The following is a 23,169-nucleotide window of genomic DNA, read 5'->3' on the forward strand; positions in this document are numbered from 1 at the left end:
TGAAGTCAGTTTTTATCTCACTATACCCCAATGAAGCACCATCGCTGTGATCTAGTCATTCTGCTGCTTTTCTGCTGGCCTAAACATCTCATGAATAAGTTACAAGGAGACCTACACTCAGAATTGAAGCAACAAATCTCCTTTCTCTAGGTACGTGATACAATGACTACCTTATAGGATTCTGCCATCAGCTATCTTTTTGTAAGAAAATAACACACTGCAAATTCTGCTTCAGTAGCAGAATGATTTCTCCTGAGTTTGTTGTTAAAAGCACATGCCGGGAACTGCAGATACTGTTTTTATCTTTCTGTGAGAGAAGGGGAGTGGCTGAGTAGAGATGGCTATGTACTACTACTGCCAAAACTGCGTCAATCTGCTGTTTGCGAGGGGTCCCACTCCAGATACCTAGGACCCATATTGTATTTGGGAGAAGCAGCCCTCTAAAATCATAGGGAGCAACAGCACAAAATGAAATGGGTTTAGTGCCCTTATCTTAAAGCCTCCACAGTCACACAGGACGTGCGTGCGCCCTGTGGCTTTGGTTCTTCTATTTGTATGAGTGTTTAAGAGACCGAACAATTAGAGCTGTACTTACTTCTAAAGCACACAGCCTATATTAAATTTATCTCTGGCCTACTATTTTCTGTTATCAGACATTAGATTGTTTATAGATAATTAGTTTACACTTTTAGGAAGAAAAGGCCACACAAATGTCAGGATATAATGGCTCTTACAATTCAGTCTCTTGACTTTCAAAAAATTGGAGAGTATTTCTAGACTGAGGAAAACCCTACTTACAGCAAAATATCCTCGACAATTAGCAAAGCGGCAACCACCACAAAAGGTAACTCATCCTTTTTAAATGAGCAGCCTAATTGGCAGCTGTTGTTGTCATTTGTTCAGGACCTCAACTTAGGAAAAAATTACCTTTAAGGCACTGCAAGAGGTCAGATGTTTCCACATAAATGACTGGCAGAGAGAAAGACTGAGAGAAAAGGCAGTTATCTTTCCAACAAGATTACCACCAGTACCAGATTCTAATCAGTCTTTGCATATCTGCTGTGCGGGAGGAATCTGTTCTTCCAGCACACTACAATCACAGTGCCTGCAGGAAAATTTCATACTAGAATGTTTTTTCATTATCTTCTGAGGTATATAGCACCATTGGCTGTCTGATATAAGATAATGTATTTGATGGCTAATGCTCTGTCCGAGGATAAACTGGAAATTCTTTTTAACCAATACATGGCACTCAGGTCTGGCATTCTTCAAAAAGTGTACAGCAGGTCCTTGCCTGAAGGATCCAATAAAGTCCAAATTCCTAGTTAGCATTAAACAGGTTGCATGCATGAAGTATTTTCCTCCATTTAAGTGGAGACTGAGTATAAAAGTTAGCTCTGATTGGCACTGTCTCCTTCTGTCTCATGGCTCCCTTTCTGCAGCTGAACCAAAAAACCCTAATTTCCAACTTCCTTGAACTCCTGCAAGTTCAGACTCAAAAGCAATAATACTGGGGCTTCAGGCAGTGCTGCTCAGGAAAGAGTCCAAGTGACCAAATTACAGTGGTCAGTAGAAAAGTCTGAAGAAGCAGCTATTTCTGATAACAAGAATAAGAAAACATAGCATTTGGGAAGATTTATTTGTATTGGAATAGTATTAGTGTACTTTTGTCCTTGTTTTAGACAGTTTTGCTTAAACAGTCTGAAAGTTAGCTACATTGGAAAAAACTTGCTCATGTTTTTTTGTATTTCACCCAGGTTTGGTTTTTGTTTGGGTTTGTTGGGGTTTTTTTGAGAGAGACAAGGCCTATAGCAAAACCTTCATTTGGTAGCTGTTCAAAATGATCAGGGAGGACATAGAAATGTCCCTGTTCTTTTACTTTCTGAGAGAAGAAAATGATACAGACATAAAAAGGTTATAAGCACAAGTTAAAAAAAGAAGAATGGCTTATGCTGCATTTAGCATAAGGCTTTTAGGAATAGATACCTGAAATCGTAAGTCAAAATTTAAGCTAACTTTGAGACACCTAACTTATATTGAAAACAACAGAAGTCACAGTCTTAGACCCTTCTAAAAGTCCAAAAGCTCATGTGTCTCCAGATATTAGCTATCATTACAGCTCTAGCCTAAGTACCCTGAAGAGATGCAACCCCTCATGCTTGTCCTGTGCTTTCCCTCATAACTGCCAGTTCTGCCTCCTGAGCTCTAGCTGCATCACAGGCATGATGGCCAAGCCATGTATTCCTGAGCTGGACCATCATAGCGTGCTAACTCCATGCATCTCTACAGAGCCACTGGGTCTGTTACAAACAGGCTGCCCTCGTTTATAAATTGCCTTCTTATCTCTAATTGAATACGTACCACATACATAGTGCTTGTAATAATTATTACCTTTAAAACGGATTGCAATTGACAGGAAGTGTACAACGAATTCCAGTTCTCTACACAGCTATTTTCTGTGTTTAGCAGAAAAAGCTGAAGATTGGAAACATGCCAGATGCATTGTTTGACCAGATGTACCATAAGATCTTATGGAACCCTGTAGAATAGTATAATGCTATAAAGAAAGCTAAAGCTGCTTACTCTATGGGTTTAACAAGAAGAATCATAACAACACAAGAAAATCTTGATTTCTGCAAAAGGAATTATGCTACCATGTCTTTCAAACTGAATTTCTTAACAAAATCCCTCATTATCTGACTGATGTTCCTGATCACTTAGCCACACTACAAGAATGTTAATCTGCAGTCCCTTTACGTGTGGCTCCCCTTAAATTTATGTGGAAATGCTGTAATTGTTTCTTCTCTTTTAGCTGTGAGCTACATGATGGATTGTAAACAGCTAGGAAACATTGCTACAAGTAAACTGATAACAGTAGACTTTAGAACTATGGTATATCAGTAATTAGCTGCATAATTTATGATTTGTATCATAAATTAGCTGCTATCATATCTATAATACAGAAAATATTGGGTGTACACATACAGAAATCATGTTAGAATATTCAGTTATATACTCCATTCTTTAATCTCCATTTTTCCTCTCTTTTTGCATACCTGCTTCAGTGATTCCTTAACTGAGAATGTGCAGATTTACTCTGGCCTTGTTAGTTCTCATCAAGCATGTGTCCCTTTGTCATCAGCATTTTGTAAGGAATACCATATTCTAGTATCTTACACATGCACCCCCTATGAATAAAAATAGTAGTTTGGACCTATGCAAAGGAGAACTTCTGTTAAAAAACAAAGGAAAACAACTTTCCTTCATTTTGCTTAAGCACAGGAACTGGAAAATACACATGCTTAAATATAATTCATACCCTGAAGAAACCTGGAACGGTAGTGAAAGCAGTATTTCTACAGAGAAGCTCATCTTGTTGAAAAATGCTGTCATTTTTGATGCTGGTAGGCTAAGGAGCATAATGCCACATGCAAACTAGTTTCCAAATGCTTCACTAAAGTTTTTACAATCTGTTTAAACATTAAAATTTTCTTTAAATATTAATAAAGTTCTTTGATTGTTAAGGTTATAGTTTACTCTTTACAGCAGAGTAGCAGATGCCAGCAGTCAGCTAACATATACCAATTGAAATTAAAACCTATAGGCCAAAATCTCATTGACATATGGAGAAATATGTAATGAAATTCCAAACTAAGACACATGCTGTAGTTTCTTTGAAAGGTGCCCTGAATCACAAATGAGACTCTCGTATGTCTTCATCTGTACAGTGGAGTCAAACTGTATGGGGCTATGTAAGCTACTGCAGAATCAAAAAGCTGTTTTATATAACTATGCAGATCATGTTATAGTGTCTCTCCCAGTCTTCTCACAAGAGGTTTGACGAGTGACCTCTGAATCGTTTCTGCTTATTGTGGGTAACTAACACTTATCCCTAGTTTTTAAGTCTACATCCATGCAAATATCCAGCCTTGTACCCCACCTCTGTAAAGCACATCTAGTTTTAGGAAGAGAATTCCATCTAAGTATGTAGGCTGTCAGATCAAGTGCTCTCCTAATCATTGCCACCTTTTTCATCATTGCAACTGTGGAATGCATAGGGATAAAAAGGAAACTAAAATCAATCTAATCCTGGGCTATGAACATATTCTTGCATCACCAATATGTAGTGCTGAAACAGCAGAGTACAGTTTAACATCACATACTTAGAGTATATATGATTACCTTTAGTTTATATCTTATTCAACTTCACATTTTGTAAAAGCTGACAATTACAACATTCCCTTAAACCTCTAGTCAGTCACAACTCTCTCATCTAAGAATTTGTGACAGAGATAAAAAATAAAAGTAGGATTCTTCATTTAAGCCTTTCTTCATTTTTCATACAGGTAATCTAATTTAATAGAGTTTCATATCATGAACCAAAGCCCCTTGACTTTAATGAGATTTGGCTTATACTATAAATGGAGAGGTTCCAAATATAGTGATAAGTAAAAACACTCAGATTCTTTCTTAGAACATACTTATGTCCTAAGCGTAATAATTTTATCTAACTTTTTCTTTGTCTGAAACACTGACAATTCACATTATTGTCTTAGGTGATTTTAGTACAGGATTTATTAATAAATTCTCCAATTATAGAATGAAGCTCTGGAAAACATCATCTGTTTTGTATTTCTATGCATAGTACATTATACTGCTAAATTGGAATGCAGTAAAATTTTTAAGCACATAGGTTTACATAGCTTTTGATGTTGAAGGTATTGTTAAGAGGTTCCTTTGTTATAACCCTGTGTTGTCTTACACTTGCCTATGTGTCAATGTGTTCATTATTGTTCTTACTATGAGGACACATTGTGTTTGGTGAAGAAATCTAGCTATTTCTTGCATGGTTAGATAGGTTAAATTGTGATCTTTATAGAGCATCAAGCATTTTGTCACAAAGCAGTCTGTGTGGTTTGGGAGCTAGCAGATTTACTGATGTTTTGAGGCCTCTGCTTCCCCTGCAAATGGCAATGCTTTTACCCTGCCCAGGGAACCTTGGGGCAACGGGAGGCCATAAGGAATCTGAGCTGCTGTGTGATATCTGACATTACCAAACTGCTATTGACAAAGATCCATTCTTGCAATCTGAAATATGTTTTATATATCCCTCCTTTTTAACTTATATGATTCTTGCATGACTGCTGATCCCTTGCAGTTCTCTTTCTAGGGATATAATCTGCAAAATTCCAGATCAGCTAAAAGACTGCACAAAAGCCTTGGTCAAAACTTTTTAGAAGTATGGAGCTAAAACTAAAATTCTCGCACAATAAGCTGCAAGAACAAAGTAAATACATATAAATAAGGCACTATAATAGTCTAAAGCACTTGCCAGCATCCCATCTTTTTAGTGACTGCACAGCTGTGTTTCCATTACATGATTAATGGATTTTCTACTTTCAAAAAAGACATTTGTACAAAATGGTAGCACAGTGCAAGAAATACTAAACAGCTGACTATAGCCATCTCTCTCTCATGGTGCTGTCTGTGGAAATAATTAAGGCCTAAAAAGCCCTTTGTCAAAATCTTTCAAATCTAAATCATGACTATGATTCAAATAAGCACCCTGTCTTTCCACGTGTTTTGGTATCTATCTACTTTCATTCACCTAAAATAATGAAAATAGCATGCAAGTTTGAGCATCTGTTTCAAACTTCTGACTTTCAATTCTGCTTCAGCCACACTAATTTAGGGGGATGTTGACCACCCTTTGCCTCCAGTGAACTTGAGAAGAGTTCCCAGTGTTTGAGAGTTCCAAACAGGCATTCAGCATCCTCAGAAGCACACAGTCATGTAGTGACTAATACTTTACTTGAAAAAACATCTCTCTCTATGGGGTGCCAGATGATACTTCCTTAGTCCACCCACCTTCTGCTTTCCTACAGATTCTTATCAGAAGTTATTTTTAAGGTACATTAAAGAAAGACTAGTTGTATCTTTTCACTACAAATACTTAATTTTATGTAAAATAAAAAGCGTCCTGAACTCTCAGATTTAAGTACAGTTGAAGGTGTATCTTAGTTCAGGATTTTTAATTTCTGCTTGTTTTACCGTGCATCTCTTTTTTTTTTTCCCCGCCCCCCAACTGATATCAGTTGTGGGATTAGTAAAACATCACCAAAGAGACCACTACCAATTTAGTAGACCTGAAAACACTGGAAATCTTTACAATACTTTCTCCAACAGCTTCTATTCTATTGGTTTCGACCAAACTCACATTATAGCCAGATGCAAACCTGCCCCATTGAAATCAATTATGAAACTATCATTTAAATTCAAATAGCCATGGGCTCACTTCAGGTTTGTGTACACTTACTTTGAGGGTGAGATTTCACTTTTCAATCTTTGCACCCTAACAACATCCAACTGCTGTAGCTTTTGTAGTTTTGACATATTAATCTTTGCTCTGTTTGTACTTAATACTACATATTCATCTCCATTGGCCTTTGCAGGTGTTATTAGTGTATGCAGACACATAGATATATGTGCACACATACACTCTGTGCTATATAAAAGGCACATATAAACAGCACTGATAATTTCCTCTAAGTTCATTTTCTCCAATTATCCTTTATCTGCAATTTTTGGATGTATTTCACAGATACAAGTGCAGGGTGTTAGGTAGCCCTTCACCACAGGCAATTATTTACTCACAGTGGAAGTACCAAGGTTGCAGCCACTTCAAAGCTAACTTGTATTTGATGACAGCTTTCTTGTGCTTTATCCACAAGATGGTCCTTTGTACTGTTTTCAAAAAGTATGCCACCAGCAAGTATCTGACATTTGCTGTATTTAAGAAACTGGACCTTTCCCACTTAATGTTCAGGCAAATCCCCCTCACATTCTATGTCTTATTTATCTCATCTCCATACAGTCTGCACTAGAGATTATATCTTTAACTGTAGAGGACTGTTAGATGAGAAAAGTCATGTACTGTAATACTTAAGAAAAAAATGCGACACACAAAAACATAGTTGCTATTCACATTTCTCGATCTTTTTGTCCAAATGAATCATCAATTCTTGAAGAGTAGTCTACATCAAGAGGCAGGGAAGCTGTTTAAAGATGATTGTAGAAATAAAACGGAAGAATTCCCCAGATTCCCACCCTAAACATAACAGCAGATCAGTGGACCTACTAATCCAGTATCCTGCTTCAAAAACTGGTACTAGAATCTGCAGAGTAATTGCAAATAATACTGCCAAATATAACTATAGGGTAGCATTCTGCCAAGGTAATGTAGTTAGAAGTTGTCTCATCAGCAACAGGTCTTTAAGAATAATAAATGGAGCTTAATGTCATCATGATCTCATGCTATTCAACACCACTTAGAACAAGAACAGTTCTCAGAGAGAGGATGCTCTCCCTTAGAAAGAGTTAAGGTTTTGTGTCCATTCCCCTCCAGCCTCTATAAACAGACTTATAACAAAACAGTATATATGGGGAAAACCCTGAACAAATAACTGTGGCACAGAAGGTTATGTAGTAAACACTCTTTTATCTTAGATTAGGCACTGAATAAAAACAAACAAGCATGTCATCAGAAAAACACATGCAAATCCTGCTACTGTTTTCTGGATTAAGGTAAAATAGAGTCTTTCCTGATTTACAGTTCTACAGCATTTTTCCACAGAAGTAGTTTTACAGACTGTAAAGGGAAGCATCCATATGGGTAAATAGAAGCTGCAACATAATTTCTATAGAACAGGTGCAAAGAGAGCAAGCATTTGTCTTGTAGTATGTTGGATTTGCAGTGAAATGGAAGTCTTATATTCATAAGCATCAGATAATTTTTTGCAGTCTTGATTCTTGCTGGAAAGCATGAAGAAAAGACACCACAGACTTCATAAGAATCCTTTTTTTTTTTTTTCCTGATAGGTGAAAGGCCCTCATATTGGTTACCAGTTCCTAATATGTCAAAGTCTAACTGAATTTGTTTCCAATACCCAAAACCTGGCAAGGAAGGAAATTGTTTTTATGAACTCACTTCAAGAATTAATATTTGAGAATATTTCCTCTCAGCAAATTGAAACAGAATAAATTGCCTTTGTCCTCCTTAGAAATTGATCACTTGAAGTTAGGACTGTGATGACAAGTCACAGAAAAAAAACCACTTGAGAGCGGTGAAAAGAGGAAGATGAGATTGATTTTGTGTTTTACTTTTGAAAAATCAGCAGCAGTTCCTCTAACATAAATGCAGAAACACAAAAGATGTATTAGTTCATTGCAGTTTTAAAGACTAGCAAATTACATTGATAACATTACTATTTTTCTTTGACTGGAAGGAGAACATTCATATTTTAAAGCACCTAAGTTCCTTTGTTAGCTGAAATTGGCTTTGGCAAAGCCACAAATTGTTTCTTTCTTTTACTTATTTTTTTAACCATTGTCCCATATAGCTCTTAACTGTCAGTGCATAATGTCCCTGCTTCCACCTGACTGGCAATTTACTGCCCCAGAAAGATACCTTCCAAGGAAGTCTCTTTCAAGTTGTTCAGAATAGGTTACAAACTTAGACTTCAGTTTTATTGATGTTATTATTATTTTTCAGGTTTTTTAGTCGTCTTCTTCTGCACATAGTTTATTCTCTGATTCCAGCCTTATAAGAATACTGACTTAATCCTAGACAGCACAGGCTGTTCATAACCTCTTCATTCTCCATTACCATCCCTCTATCAGCAAATGGAACAGCCATTAATGTTCCCCAAAATTTCCAAATTCATCCCTAAACACCATTAATTGCTGGCCAGTCAAAAGTTCCTTACATCCTTTCAAACAATTTTCCAGCTGTGTTCTGTTATGCCCCATCTTGAACAGAATCCTTCCTTAATACAAAATAATACACTACTGCTAAAGTAAACGTAAAGAGTTTTAACTGCAGTAATCCCTGAGCACATTATCTTGATACAACAGAACACTGATGATTCCTCCTTCCTTTGTGCCTGCAACATCTCAGTTCAGGAATTTAAGATAAATAAGCACTTTGAAAACGGTTGTTTCTAGTTTGTGAACCAAATAATAGCTTAGATGACAAGCTGTAGGAACAACAGCATCGTCCTCTCTGTTTTGGTGATACCTGCCATTAAGGTGTGATTCTTGGGTTATTTTTAGGTACAACTTAATGCCTGATGTGTAATAGCAGAAGTTGGTTGTGCTGCAGCGAAAGGAGATAGTGATCTAAAAAGGTTTCCTCTCTTACAAACTGATCCACGTTTGAAAAAAGAAAAAAAAACAAAAACCCAACAACAAAGTTTGCAGGAACCCCCTTTTGTAGGCAACTTGGCAAGACTAATGGTAGAATAATTAATTTTTCTACAGCTAGATCCAAAATCTGTTGAAGGCAACATATAAATTCTCATGAGGCTCTGAATCCGGCTATACTACCACAAGTTTCTACTGCTCTCCATGCCTTACACATTTAAGAAATCAGTATATTGAGTCTTAGATTTCAAAGAGAGTCAATTAATTGTCATTTAATTGATAAAATCGAATAACAAAGTTCTTTCTAAGGATTAATTTGAATCCTGTAATCAATGACATTGATAGATTCACTGTTAATACGAACCAAACTAAGCTTCCATTCACACCTGAGGTCAAAATTTTTTAGAATTTCTGACTGTTTTACTTTTTAAGTCATTCTCCCTCTGATTTTCATTGCTCCAAGTAGTTTAGAACAAAAAAAAGTTTTAATTAGCTGCCTAATTTTCAACATTTTTGGTTTAAAGTTCTTTTGTCCAGCAAAGCCATTCAAGACGTATGGCATTTTTAATAATAGAAAGGATTTGCCTTGGTGATGGGACCAACATTTTTTCTTTACTCTTCCTAGTCAGAAGTGTATTCTGTGCCAGTAGTTTATCCAGCTTCTCCCAAAGCTGAACTTTGGTGGTGGTGGTGTGTAGATTATGCCAGAAATAATAATCCATACTGTATAAATGCAAAATATTGCTGGCCTTTCCTCTCCATTGGTGCTGCTGTTTTCCTTATTTCTTTTTCCTTTTACTTTCCCAGTTCTTCCTCAGGCCTTATGAATCTTTTAAACCTCCCAGCTCTATAGGGAAATAGAAAGTTATTGTTTGCCTTCCATAAATCTGTTGGGGTGAAATTCATTGAATTCAGTAGCAAAGCCTACTGATAAAAAAGGCCAGAATTTTGCCCCAGGACATAAAAGGTCTTGTAAGAATCTCTCTCTCTCTGCTGGTGTGTTTGTAAGTTTACAGTCAAATATGCTTGGAGATCAAAATTAGTGCCATAAACAAGTTTATATTCCATCATGAATTTGAGTTACTTTTGCTGATTCTTTCATCTACACATGTTATTCTAGAAATGAGCATTATATCGCTATGCTGTGAAGATTCATTATAACAGTATAAAGGATTTCAGGCAAGAGGTTCAAATTCAAACCTCCTTTTTCTGATTTTGAAACCTCTAATCAAAAGAGAAAGATTAAATAAAGTAATTAGGCTATAATAAAAGCTTCTACAATCTCAGAAAAATTATGGTAGTCTGAATTCTGACTTTTTAATTCAAAATAGTTAGGGAAAAGCAATTTTCATCAACTATTGATTTATCAATATCCTTGACTTCATGGAACATTTTTGATAGCTGTATTCCAATTAGATAGCATTATTCAAATATAACAAATTTTATAACCATCATTTAACATTGACTGCTTGGGATTTTAATAGCTCTCTGTCACCTTCAAATCTCTCTTAAAAAGTAAAATCAGTTTTACATCCTAGTTTCCTAGCTGCTGTTGGACTATTGAAACTCCCCCTATTTTGATATCATGCAAGAATATATCTCTGTAAGATGTAACGCCTAGATAGACAGCATTCCTCCACGTTGCTAGCGAAATCAATACAACTGGAGAAGGCTAGCAGGTACCTGCAAGAGGTGGATGACATTCCTTCAGCAGGTATTAAGTGAAAGATTGTAATATTGCCATCAGTGAGTAAAATTCACTGAGTTTTGGTGGAAATAAGTTGTGGATGTAATTCAGCTTTTACCCAATACCTCCATACTAATGTTATTCCCTTGAGATGAAAGAATGCTGTTTGTAATTCTGCTCTTACCCAGTACTCTCATACTAACTTTATTCCCTTGAGATCAAAAATGCTGTTTAAAATATTAAGATTTGAGAAATCTTACATTTTCCATCTCCCCAACCGAAGGGAACTGTGCAAAGAATATGTTCATTTTCTCCTTTTGATGCTTCTTTAAAGAATTCTATTTTTATTGCAGCTGAGATTGGAACTTAGTGTGTTCCATCTTCCAGGTGCACTAATTACTTACCTAGATAATCTCTCTAACACTCAGTGAAAATTTAAGTAGTTCTGTAAAAGGGATCAAGTTGCAAAACCCATTTTGGTATAGCTTGTTTCTCTAATTGGCTTGAACTTAACTGTGAAGGTGGAGGGAAGGAAGGAGAAGAAAAAAGAAAGCGCTTTCATTATCTTGCTTAAAAGATAAAACTAATACAGTTTTTATATCATATAAAATTTTTCACTTGGGTTAAAATAAAACATCGGTAAAAGATAAACTTAGTGGTTACAGCAAGGCTTAAGGTGTAGATAACCTGGATTGATTCCTTCTTCTGCCAGTGAGAGCTGAACTGGAAGTGGTACTTTCCAGAAGAATGTCCTAGCTTAAAACTGATTTTTTGCACAGCCCTCTTAGCACTTACAATGGCTGAAAGCAATAGAACCACCAAGCATATTTGGTGAATGATGTGTTTTTAAATACCTAAGTATTATGTCAACTTTAACAAACTTTTTAATATAAAACTTTTGTAATATCCACTTTTTACAGAGAAAATAACCAAAGCAAAGCAAATACCAGTTTCAGTAACTCACTGAGCTAAACACCTAAACCAAGTGCCCAGATTGGTTCTGAACCAGTGTTTTTGTAATTAATACTCTACTCTGCAATGTGTTGACACTGGTGATTTATTACAACTCTTACTCTAAAGCTATAAGCAGATTTATAGACTTTGTGGAGAGGTAGAAATGGCACAATGAGGGTTTTTAGTTTTATACAGAAAAAAATCTCTTATTACTATGTGTATATTAAAATGGTTTCTAGTATAATTTTCTGGTAGCCTTCGGGGAACTAATGGCAGCATATGAGCAATTTAATGCCAATTTCATTTAGAGTAGAAAGAGGTCAGTTATCTGTGTGGGAGGCAAGGGAATGGAATTTATGGTTATAGACAAAACACTTTCAAGGACTCAGTATGTAGGATTCTAATCCTAACTTCCCCCCCCCCCCCAAGTAATCCTAATTGCAAGTACATATATTCAAAATAAGGGATATTTTTGAGTGGCATTTAAGCAGACTGTGGACCATAGCATGGACCTGGCTTATGGCCACTCAAAGAAGGATGTTTTTCAGAGGCTAATGTGTATGGTGCAACTCCTCTTGGAACTGCTTGGGTGTCCCAGGAAATTATAAATTGCAGATTAAAACCTCCTATTCTTCTGCTTCTCATCAAAAGGTCTTGATGTCTCATCTATAAAATGGTGACAGAAACATTTGAGTGAAAGGCATGACAATTTGGGAAAATGCTTCTATGGAAGCTGTTTCGTAACACGGTTTCCAGAAGATCTCTTCAGAATAAATTTTTTTGTTCTGATGGGATTTATGCTGCACAGTGCTGACAGTTAAGTCCTTAATAGAGTATCTCCATGGGCTCTGTATTACTGTTGAACAAAACACAGAAGCTGAATAAACATTGAATAAAACACTATGCTGAATAGAGGAATAAAAATGAAGTCTGGAGGAGGGTGAATAAGTTTCATGTTATATCTACAAGTGTCATGTTCCAGGCAAAGGCATTCAGATATTACTTCTTTTATGACGATAATTAGTTCTGAAGTTGATATTTTTAAATTTTTTTTTTATTTACTGTTAAAGATTATTGACAAAGAATATATAGCAAAAGCAACAATATAGCAAAATCTGTTTTCTTTCCAAAAATGTAGGTCAACAAAAAGTTTGGAAAATACAAGAAAGAAACTTTAGTTTCAGAAACTATGTTTCTAAAATGTATCAATAGTAGCTTTACATTTCTTTAAGTCTTGAATGAGATTTTGTAAATGGAGAGTGAAATAATCATTCAGCTTTAAAACCTCTGGACCACCTTTATCTCATCCAAACAACTAAAGTATGAAGTTGTGGCTCCTCATAGCAGTACCCTTCCCTCAAAAGATTTTTATATATACACAAATATATATTTTATATATATATGTAGAACCTGTCATGACACTCGTGATACATTGTTTAAAGCATTAGAAAAATGTGTTGGATGACATTCCCAAAAAGAAGTGGGATCATCTTTGCTCCCAAAATGGAAATGCAAAAATTTATCATAATAATTTCAACGGGTCACAAGATCCCATATTTCAGGTTTTTTGACAACTGGTTTTTCTCATTTAAATTTAATTGAAGTAATTTAAGCCTCATAACTTGCAAATATTTCTTGTGTTTGTTTTCATGCTGTTCAGCAATGCATCACAAAATGGGGGCTATGGAATGTGTGCTTGGGATAATTGATGGTGCTGCCCTGGGGTCTGAAGTATCTTGCCATATACTACTGGGTTTTATGCCATTTTGCTTCTGAAATTTGTTTTAAATAATGATTCTGACAGCTCTCATTTTTCCTTTGTTAGATATTAGTGACTGTTATTGGATATTTATTTTTAAAAGCACAACCATGTTACAAAAAATACATAAGCCCATTGAGGATGAATAAAATACCTCCATAGTAACATTCAGGATAGTGATGTATGTCTGGTTGTAGACAGACTGACAAACTTTGGCCCTAATTCTGCATCAGGATTTGTTAGCATAGTCTCCTGAGCCCAAAAGTGACTTCAGAAGTGAAAAGACCTCTTTTGCTCTCCTCTGTAGTTATTTGGCAGCAATCATTGATTTTTTTCCAGATATGGATAAATATGAAAAATTATTTTATTAGTTTTTATATAATCAGCTGCAAATACAATCAAGAACATCCCCTCAAGGCAAATGAATTTTGGCTTTGCTTGTTTTTTCACAGAAGAAATCCTACCATAATCATGTATTTTAGGCTTATTTTATAATACTTTAAAATGTTATCTTAAGTAGTTTGGTTTGAAATGAGTAACTGATATTGATGTCCATACAGTGCAATATAAGTTTTCATCTGCAGGATAATATTCATGGTAATAAAAAAGATTGTGTTGTATTGTAAAGGCACAGGTTCTTAAAAGTCCATTTAGGGACTTTTTTTTTCTCTCTTGGCAGTAGTGTACCCATACCCAGTACTGCACTATGCATAGCCACTTGTGTAACCAGGAGCCATTTCCCAGGCTCACCTGTGTAAACATGAGTGAAGTTAAATTCCCCCAGCTTCCTTGCAGTTTGCATTGAAGCTTGTATAACTTACTTGCTGTTTATGTATTTTATCAGTTGTCTATGTCAAGCTTTCATACGCAAATCAGAGAAAAACATGCAAGCAACTATGATTTTTAAAGCTAAAAGACACCACATGTACTGTATAGCAAATTAGATGGTTTTAAAATCCACCCTTGAAATAGGTGCAATTTCTGTTCCTTTCATCTAAATAGTTCTGTATTCCAAGGGAACCTGGTGATAAACAGTAGTTACAGACATGAGTCATAATTATGTTCTTTCTCTCTTAAGTTGTTCGAGTTCATGAATTTTTTGGCTGAGAACGTCATCTTCTGTTACATGGGACTCGCACTATTCACATTTCAAAATCATCTCTTCAATCCTCTTTTTATATTTGGTGCATTTGTATCCTTTGCTTTAAAGTATATATCTAAGTACACGTATGTAAATATATATATATATATATAAAGAATTTGTGCTCCATGTGGGAAAAAAAAGTCAACAAGCAAACCAATCAGTTCCTTAAATACTAAAAATCAATTTTTTGTCAAGTCCAGAGTCAATCATATTTATTACATATATCTTAATATATGTATTACATATATCTTAATGGCTCAACGCATGTAAGCACATGGTCTGTAGACAGTCACTGTTTTGCAGATCTGCTGCAAGGCAGATAGCTTTAAACCAGCTGGGGAACTTTTGCCACTGGTTTACAAGTGGGGTGGGAAATTGGGATGTGCATTGGGACATATCTGTGGGGACAGGTGCAGGCACACAAAATCTTTTTGCCTGTCCAGAACCAGTGCAGATCCACAAACTGTAGAGCTGCCTCCAGACAGATATGTGCCATAAGCAGAACTTCCCCAAAGCTACTGAAATTATATTAAGTCCTTAAAAAGAAAACAGTTTTGCATTGCTCAAATCTTTCCTTCTTTGTATTTGATATCCCTAGTGTACATGGATTTATTTACACCATCACGTGCCTAAGAGACTGTGTCTTTAATTCGGCCACGGTTTCTCAACAAATCTGTTGCTTACTTGTACAGCGGTATTGATTCTTTTCACACTGACGATTTACAGAATTATTTTTTTGGCTCAGAGCAGCAGCCCTTTGCTTATAACTTTTTGATGAACTGTAACAGCTTTGAAAGTTGGGATCATACTGTTTACTTGCAGTAATTTTTATATGTAATTTCCAAATGAATAAGAACTGCATCACAGCTCCCTTGGCAACAGGTTGGGTTAAATGGCAGAGAGGACCCCCAGAGCCTATTGCACCCCACCACCGCCACAAGCCAAGTGCAATACTGTGTCCTGCACTCCTAGCATGGGAAGCCAATTGAACACGAGAGCAGCACTCAGCACCCCAGATGGGGACTGTGCGGCAGAGCACTGTAGGGACCTGGCTCTTTCATTTCCTCTCACTAACAGCCAACTGACTGCAACAGGGTTGCACTGGACAGCTGAGGACAGGGCATGTGCAGCAACACCGGCTAATGCACGTTCTCCCAAGTCCATAGGAGGTTTAAGCAGCTCTTGGCCCAGCAGATGAGATACGTACACACCTTGCCACTCACGTACTTCATCTATTCTACAGTCCACAGTATGTTTCAGGCTAAGAGTGCCGTAATTGAGCCCTAAAAGTCACAAGACGGGAGGATGGATCGTGCTAAAAGCACGTATAAGGAGCTCTGATGGTCTTTGTTTTAAATCTGAAATAGCCTCATGTTTCTAATTAAGGCAACTTTTGTGATTGTTCCACAGAGGAGTAATAAAGAATTCCTTTTGAAAAATCTCCAAAGAAACAGGAAAAATAAAAAAAGCAAAGTGTGCTGGATATAGACAATATGAATTGTCAGGAAATAAGAAAGTAATCGTGTCCAAAAGCACATTTATTCTTTGCAAATTGCTTCTCAAGGAGATAATGCCATCTCTGCAATTGATGACAGGCATTTTACTGAAGGACTGAAGATGAAGTCGCATGTGATACAAATGTGATGAGTAAAAGCAGTGTAACTGTAGTGGGATATATAATGATGAATATAAAACCAGGATGTCTGGGGAAGACAATCTCTGCCATTGCATAGTTTTATAATGAAATTGGAACCAGAAGGATCTGACATGTAAAATATGAAGGAAGATAATCTCATATTCATTTTAATTACACTTTTAAAATAACTTTGGAGAAACACTGGGTTTAAGTTAACTCTAGTTTCGTCAGTAGTTCCTCCACTGTTTTCCTCAACATCTTACATTTTAGGTGGCAGTTTTTGTAGCAAGAGCTTGCAACATATACCCACTTTCTTTCCTTTTGAATTTGGGTCGAAAACAAAAGATTCCCAGGAACTTTCAGCACATGATGATGTTTTCAGGTAAGTGCTATTTTGGTATTTTTCCTGTCCACACTTAACAACTGACAAAGACAGCCAACTATCACTAGAAAAAGCCACATCTATCACACGGAAGTCATTATCTTAAAACTCAAGATAGTCCCTTCAAAGCTACTGAAGCAAATGGATGTATTCTCTTCAGCTTCACTGTGCTCTGGACCTATTTAAATTAACTTTTTGGAAATCTACCACCCAGGAAGCTGGTCTTTCAACCCATTGTCCCTCATCTGTCTACACTTCCATGACAATTTGGCAATACCATGGGTTTATGTTGTGTTGTTTTAAAGGCACCTGTAGTATACCTGACAGTATGCTTATATACTGGCAAATAAATGTCCAACTTTGCAGGTGTTAGTACTGATACTCAAATCAGACACAGTCTTTGGCAATTCCTTGAACTTCAGGAACAGTTTTACCAGTTGAGATTAGGAGACTTTAATTCTACAGACCTTTTCATATGTATTCCAGGCTGATATTTGAGTACTTTATTTTCCAAATTCAGATTTTGTTGTTTTTAAACTCTGTTTAACATTGTAGAATTAAAAAAAAAAAAAAAAAAATTCCAGAAGAGGGAGCCATGTTCTACTCTGATTTGTGCATCATCCCCTAGACTGTTAAAATCTCAGCTGGATTCTCTATTTTTGGACTTGCACAAGCTAGAAATACCTCCACTTGACTTTCTGATACTAGTTAGGAAAAACTCGCTTATAAGCTAAGAATATTTGTTCAGTAAAAGACAGAAATACAGGTCCCCCGATGCCATTTATGAAATGATTTTCTAAAATTGGAAAGTCAGCACTTTTTTTTTCTTCATTTTCCTGCTTTTTGTACAAAAAAACTATTCCAAATTTTAATGGATCAAAGTTCTTGATTAACAGCCTTAATGTACACTGATCTATTTAGCCAAATAACAAGTAAACTACAATGCACCACATTTCAAGCTTCCTCATCAGGAGTACTTCACATCAGGGTGCCTCATTTATGCCTATATGATTCCATGTCTCTAGAGAGCAACACAGTAGTTCATTTCTATATCCATTCAATCCTTCTGCTAAAAGCTGCCACTGAAAATGTCAGCTAATACCAGCTAGATTGTAGTAAGAGATGATGACGTACATCCATTAGGAACTGGCTTTCAGACTGCCTGCTCACCTACAGTTGTTAGCCATGTAAGATGTATATGCAGATCACACTAGTAAAGCTAGCAGGTGGCCAACTAGACAACAGCATGAAAAATAGCTTCGTATCATTAGTTATCTAGTTTCCAGGCTCCATTTTTGCTTTTATTTTTCCATCGGATAAAGTACAGAATTAAAAATCTTCTAAAATAGATCTTATTCTCCAACTTTTCTGTCCCCATTTTCTCTAGTCAAATTTCATTCTCCACAGAACTAGGAGCAGAAAGTAGCCTGCAGCCAACAAGTGAACGTGAGAACTCACACATTAGCTTTCCAGTACAATCTGGCAGCTGAGAACTGAAAATAGTAGTATTGAAAACTTCTAAAATGTAAATGTTAAAATACTCAGAAAAGTAATTTTTAACTGTTTTCAAAGAAACACTGTATTTTGTAGAGAAAAATGTCTTCACAACATTATAGAAAAGTAAATGGCATCATCTGCAAGTAGAGCAATAAGGACTGACTGCCTCTCACACTGCCAGCAGCTTCACACTTCACAGAACACTTACAATATGTGGCTTTTCTGCGTAATTGTACTTTTTAATATGCACTAAGATTTATGCTTAGTTACCAATAACATTCTCATTTACTATAAACTGATCATACTGTATATAGTGATAAACAGAGAAGACAATGACTGCCAGAAGAGAGAGACATTTCTGATATGAGTAAACAGGGCATTGAAATTGAGTTTGGAGGAAGATGCTTATTGCCTACACAAGATCAGCAGCAATATTCTGGTATAGCATCAGGTCCTAGTCAAACATGGGGAAAACTGGGCTTCACTCACCACAGCATCACACACTCAGATGTAGAAAACAATGAATTTGGGGCAAGTTTTGTTTTCCATCTTATCATTACCAAATGCACCAAACATTTACTGCTTTCTTTACTGAGTTTTACTGCCATAATCACCATGAATATCAAAGTCTGAAAAAAGCAATTAAGGTCAGGCAAGTACATTGTTGATTAGCATTTGAGTATACCTTACTCTGCAAAGAATTCTACTGAGGTCATTAAGTTCTACTTTTTGGTGAGTATTAATACATTTGAGAAAAGGTGGAAGAGTTAGGCTTGGAAGTGGATTATGTAGCATTTTGATTTATTACATTCTTCATCTGCTTCTGCCTCTAACACTACATTATGGAGGGTGGATTCACTTTTACAACTATGTTTAATCATGACTCCTGATAATATTCCATTGTAAAACAAAACTAGATTAGTCCTTGTATAATTAAGCCTGAGCTTCTCAAATTAAGTTCAACATCAGTTAAATGAGCAGGCCCGCAGCCTCTGCTCACGTGAAAAAGAAATGTTTTGAAGTCTTAAATTGTAAGGGAGGTATTACTATACACTAGTGGTCTATGCTGCATGAAAAATGCCTCATTTCAGTTCATACCCTGCTGTGATGCCTTTAATTGGTAATAAAATTAAAAGAGAAGGAAACTAAATGGATCCAGATGGACTTATTAATGGGAATAACATTCGATATTTGGGCATTGCTGCCACATGACCACGAGGGGACTATTTCACAGGTACAGTACTGCACCTTCCACTCTTTTTCCAATATCTTTATTTACTTTTTACTGTGCTTTCCTCTTCTCTACAGCATATAAATCAGCAAGAGAGAGGCTTGTGGGACACAGTGCTACAGGGGCGGTTGCTGTTAATATAAGACATTACAGCAGCAGTGAAGTCTGAAAGGGTGGAACACAAATGCAGAAGAAAAATGAAAAAGAATGCCTGTGTACAGGTAGCTGCTGTGCAGGCATTTACATCTGCACACTTATATATACATGGTGGTGGGAAGTGTCAAAGTGAATTTCTCCAAGAAGATAGATATGAAAAGAAATCAGCTAAAGAGAAAAGAAAGCAAGGAAGAAAAGAGCAGAGAACTACAGTTGAAACCAAAACACCAGATCTACATACAGAAAGTCTCCTTTCCTAGCAGATTCTCTCTACACTACTCACAAACACTACTGCCCTCAAAGGCTCTTCAGAGAGTGTGTGTGTTTGTGGAGTGTGAGCAAAGGATGGATAACAGCCCAATAGGACACACCTTTCCTATCCTGTGGGACTCTGAAGCTTAACCCTGGAGGTGGTTTTCTTTGGAGGCCCTGACACATTAAAGAATATCTCATAAAGATGAATCCCTAATGGCTAGCATTGCTAGCAGAAAAATCTAGTAGGAAATCTGTGATAGAGCTCAGAGGATCAATGGATCACAGCACAGATTGTGGAGCTGCTGGCAGTGCGGCATCTCTGAAAGCTGAGGGAAGAGAATCTCTGCCAGTGGTTCATCAGAGCATTTTCTTTCTACTGTGCCACTCTCTCCAGGTGTAGCTGAGGTACCAATGTCCATTGGAGCCAATCATTCCATTGTGCTTTGTTAGTACTTTTCCCTGAGGTGTTAGAGAAAACCTATCCTTCTTTATCTTCAGTCTATTTCAGTATCCTACCATCTTCTGAGGTTGTTAAAATTCCGTTCCTTCATTTGTGTTGTTACCTGGAATGTATTTTGATATATATAGTGTTCCTTGCTTTTCACTGAGTCTTTACCTTTTAGGTTATATCCTTCTGCTTCCCACTGCTTTAAGTTGGAAGCAAATGCTTTGTTTGATTATTTATTTTACTTTAGACATGTTTTTAATTGAAAATTAATTAGCTCTTATAGACCATGTTGAGCCTTTTTATAAATGAAAAATGCAGTGAAGGCACTCACTATTTCTCTAAACTGATGAAATATCCAGGCCAGCGCTCAAGAAGTAGAGAGTCTTAATGACATATTAATTAACAAATTCTTTTTAATATTCCCTCTTACCAAAAGAGATGTTCTAGATTTAATATTGCACATACCATTGTGATGCAGTTGCGGAAAGCATCATTGTTTTCCACCAGAATGTAGCCACCAATAATTTAAGCATTTAATCTCGGCTAGTCATCTAGATCACCACTATAACAACTGGAAAAAGACCATTTCAATAGTGGTTCATTCCCTCCTCGAATACACGTTTAACATGAGCTAATATTTTTTTTCCCATAAGAAAATAGTAAAGCATGTGCATCCTTAGAGATGTCTTTTATATAAAAGCAAAATCAAGGACAAGCCCACTTGTTGACTGCAGTGTTATTTTCATAAAAGCAGAGATTTTAAACCTGCTGCCACTGACCATTTTCAGCTAGCGTAACTACGGTCTGGTACTTCCTTGCAGAAATGGCTTTGTGTTGTTCTCTGGATAAACTGTCCACCTTCTATACCAAATAATTCACATTCTAGCTATGTAATCTTAAAGAACTTTAGAGTTCTATTACAAAAATAGCTGCATTTAGCAGTTGATTAAATGATTCTGCCTATACCATCAATGCCTTACAAGAGGTTTGATTATTAGGTTTAATCTCAATACTTGCAAAGTACTTTTTGGATTCAGTGTGTACTGTGTACATGTAATAGCCTTGCTCTCTACACTAATTTTCTGGATTTTTTTTTCTGAAAACAAGAAAGTAAATTTAAACAGATAAATAAAAAGCATTGGAAAATATAGATTATTATTCGTATTATGCAACCTGAGGGCTGGAGGCATTAGTGGGCTTTTTTTCCCCCCTCTTTTTTTAAATGTGTCACTCTGTAAGGACCTATTTAGTTAGCTTATTACTACCTATGGAGCTTTTTTTAAACTCACTGTTAGCTGTTTTCTCCACGTTTGTAAGTTTTTGTTTATTCAGTCTCTGTAGGTGTATAATTTTGCAACTATTATAATATTTCAAGTACAGCAAGAGCTACAAATCTACATTTATTCTGCATCTCCTTTTTAGATACTTAAAATCATCTTTTAAAAACTATTCATTGTTTTTAATTCATAATTTTTCTGACTGTTCTTAGCACATTGAAAGATTTGAAAGAAATTTTCTATTTTTGCAAGCAATAAATGGATAGCCTATTTGGGTACAGATGTTAATGCCAACCCTCTTTCTCACTTGCACCTGATTTCATGAGTAGTCCCAGTGAAGTCAGTAAAACAACAGAGGGAACAGATTTCTTTTTTAACATGAATAAAGTCCAGATTACTGTTTAATTTGCAATTATTCAAAAGAAAGAATTCAGTGAATGTAAAACAAATGTGTGATTATTATGTGAATATAAGAGTAGCTTCATTGTCCACTTTTGCAAAGTTGCTTACATTGCATGAAACACCATCCCTTCAATCAGCACAATTCAACATTTTATAATAGCATGGTCGTGGTCTGAAAATTCTCTCTACCCTTGGAATTGGGTTTCGGCTGAAAAGAGTAAGGTTCTGTTTCTCCATCACATTAAGTTCATCATTCTTGTCTTTTTTTTTTTAGGTTTACGTGGTGCAATAGCATTTGCATTGGCTATTCGAGACACAGAATCCCAACCCAAACAAATGATGTTTACAACAGCACTGCTTATTGTGTTTTTCACAGTCTGGGTATTTGGTGGGGGCACAACACCAATGCTTACGTGGCTTCAGATCAGGTTAGTACTCTCTTTACAACATTAAGCATCAAAATAGAATGCAATCACTATGGATCACTATATTCCTATAGCTTTCAAAGGCTTACTTATATGCTTTTTAGTAGAGTTTTACAAGCACAAAAGAAGTATTTGAGTACCTGATAGAGGTTCCAGACCACAAGGAACAGTTTCTTCCCAAGTTCGTTATGGGTTTGGACCTAGGTCAGACCCATCCTTATTTCCTAAGAGTTTGTTTCACTACTGTTCCTTTTAAACACTGTGAATAAACATTAGCCGTGTCCTCCTCACTGTTGAAGAAAGAGCTATAAAGGCATATTTTGCCCTCATCTAAAAAATGTGTATTTATTACACAAACATGTCATAAGTAATATATTTCTAATTATAATGTGAATATATGAGAAAATCTACCTGCATTGGTGCATCATTCAGCCATTAATTTATTACTCATTGTTTTATATATGTTCCTTCACTATATTATTTTTTAAATTACTTCATAGTCACTTGTATTCACAGACAGCAGTGAATGACAAGGGAGGTTAAATGAGAAAAGAGAGGGAAATAGGAAGCTGGAATAAAGAGTATCTAATTTAAATGTAGTGTCTGCCAAGTGTGCTTTCCAAAACCCCGCTTTCAACAATAAGAGTGTAATATTATTGCTGAGTTCTGGTTACTTCATAATCCATTTAGAACTCACTGCCATGGTTTGTAAGGT

General features: G+C 36.2%; 1 protein-coding gene across 1 annotated transcript in view; it reads left to right on the plus strand.

The window, feature by feature from the left end:
* Positions 1-23,169, plus strand: part of SLC9A9 (solute carrier family 9 member A9) — a 224,283-nt gene that overhangs the window by 105,382 nt on the left and 95,732 nt on the right. The window contains exons 10-12 of the mRNA XM_075031727.1: positions 14,680-14,793; positions 16,652-16,763; positions 22,304-22,457. Of these exons, the coding sequence (XP_074887828.1) occupies positions 14,680-14,793; positions 16,652-16,763; positions 22,304-22,457 (380 nt within the window). The remainder of the gene's footprint in view (positions 1-14,679; positions 14,794-16,651; positions 16,764-22,303; positions 22,458-23,169) is intronic.

This window comes from Buteo buteo, chromosome 7 (genome assembly GCF_964188355.1).
Source record: "Buteo buteo chromosome 7, bButBut1.hap1.1, whole genome shotgun sequence".
NCBI classification, from domain to species: Eukaryota; Metazoa; Chordata; class Aves; order Accipitriformes; family Accipitridae; genus Buteo; species Buteo buteo.